Source organism: Poecilia latipinna, unplaced genomic scaffold (genome assembly GCF_001443285.1).
Source record: "Poecilia latipinna isolate Pla-1442-1.1 unplaced genomic scaffold, P_latipinna-1.0 Scaffold168, whole genome shotgun sequence".
Lineage (NCBI taxonomy): Eukaryota > Metazoa > Chordata > Actinopteri > Cyprinodontiformes > Poeciliidae > Poecilia > Poecilia latipinna.
In genome coordinates this window covers 293662-295400 of record NW_015112784.1, presented here as the reverse complement: position 1 = coordinate 295400, position 1739 = coordinate 293662, and the positions used below count along the sequence as shown (strand labels likewise).

At 47.6% G+C, this 1739-nt stretch overlaps 1 protein-coding gene across 1 annotated transcript in view; it reads left to right on the top strand.

The window, feature by feature from the left end:
* rnf214 (ring finger protein 214) overlaps window positions 1–1739 on the top strand; it is a 12419-nt gene that overhangs the window by 5253 nt on the left and 5427 nt on the right. Inside the window, exons 2-4 of the mRNA XM_015029951.1 lie at window positions 245–474; window positions 543–676; window positions 1321–1549. Coding sequence (XP_014885437.1) covers window positions 245–474; window positions 543–676; window positions 1321–1549 — 593 coding nt within the window. The remainder of the gene's footprint in view (window positions 1–244; window positions 475–542; window positions 677–1320; window positions 1550–1739) is intronic.

Below are 1739 nucleotides of genomic sequence, written 5' to 3'. Positions count from 1 at the left end.
TGCTTATGATTAAAAAAATAATAATTATGTGATCGGTATCGGTGATCGGCAGGAAAAAACCTGATCGGCACATCTAGTAATTGCAAAAGAAATTGTGCTTTATCGAAGGATATGTAGTGGAAGGAAGAAAAAAGGCTGAACAGTAAAGTCAGATTAAAGCAAAATGTTTTGCTTTATCTGTAAATTAAACTCCTCCTGGTTTGACCGTCTGTCGTCTCCTAATGAACCGTCCGTCTCCTCCCAGACTTGATCTATAAGGTCCAGGCTGTGCAGACGGACAGCACCACGATGGACACCGGCGTCAACACGGAGCCAGACTGGGAGAGCCAGGTGGCTGCCGTGTTCCAGTTCGGCTCCCAGCTGAAGGAGCGCTACGAGAGTCTGCAGAGGGAGCAGGAGGAGGAGAAGGAGGTGCAGGAGAGGCACAAAGTTCAACTGAAGAAGAGGAGGGAGGAAGGCATCCGGCAGCACCAGGTGACCCAGACTGGCTTCTTCCCGCTGCTGCTGCTGTTCTGCCGGGTTCTGACCATCTGTTGTTTCAGGCTCTGCTGGAGAAGCTGGAGTCGCTGCGGGTGAAGCTGCAGCTCAACAACTCCAAGGCCACCAGGAAAAACTTTGAGAGCAAGAAACGGGAGCTGCTGACGGAGAGGAACAGAGCGGAGGAGGAAAGGAACAGGTGAGGAGCCGTGTGAGGTCCCGTCTGCTTCCTCAAAGTTTCCTTCTGCAGGTGAAACTGTTTATAGACGGGATCCGGTCTGCGGCTGCAGGAAAGTCTGCGGCTGCAGGAAAGTCTGCGGCGCTTCTGATGATCAAGTCCAGCTCAAGTCTTTCCTAAAGAAGCACCGATCCACGTTTTTCACTACCGATATCTGAGGTTTATTATCGGTCTGTTTGGTCAGACATGAAAAAACAACTTCAGTCGGTTCAGTCAGGAGAATAATAGACGATATAAAATATATAATAAAGGAACTGAAACTGACAGAAACAAAAGGTTAAATGCAGTTAACCTTTCAAAGGCTCAGAAAGTGCAATTAGGCATATAAATATAATGTCAAATAAACAGTAAAGCATAGAATTAGACGGAATAGATTGGGAACATTTTTACTAATATCCAATCTAGAATGTTTTTCATGTTCTGCATCGATACACGATATCAGATCGGTGCATCTTTGGTTTTTCCACAGATTTTCAAGTACATTTATGCCTGGACTTTGACTAGGCCATTCTAACACTATGCTTTGATGTGAAGCAGCAGTTTGACCTAAAGCAACACGAAGCCTAACGGTGTAAACCATGTGACCCGACCTGTCCCTCCGTTAGACTGGCGAAGGAGCTGGAGGAGAGCGACAGGAAGCTGTCGGCGCTGAGCGAGGAGCAGAGCGAGGAGCAGCGGCGCTGGGCGGAGGAGCTGGAGCAGCTGAGGAGGGAGATGGAGCGGGTGAAGAAGGAGGCGGCCAAGGCCCAGCTGCAGGCCCTGCGGGACGAGATCGCCGCCGTGGAGAAGCAGAGAGACGGCGCCATGTCCCGCATCGAGGCCTGGCTCAAAGAGGTTCGGATAACCTTTCAGAAACACTAAATCTGTCTTAAAGGGACAGTACACGCTAAAGTTTTCCAGCAACACTGTAAAAAAAAATAAATAAAATTTTTTACCAAGAATTCCTTGTTTAGTTTCTAGAGCAAATATTTTACTACATCTGGAATGAGACAAAACTAGATGGAGAACTTATTTTAGACCAATA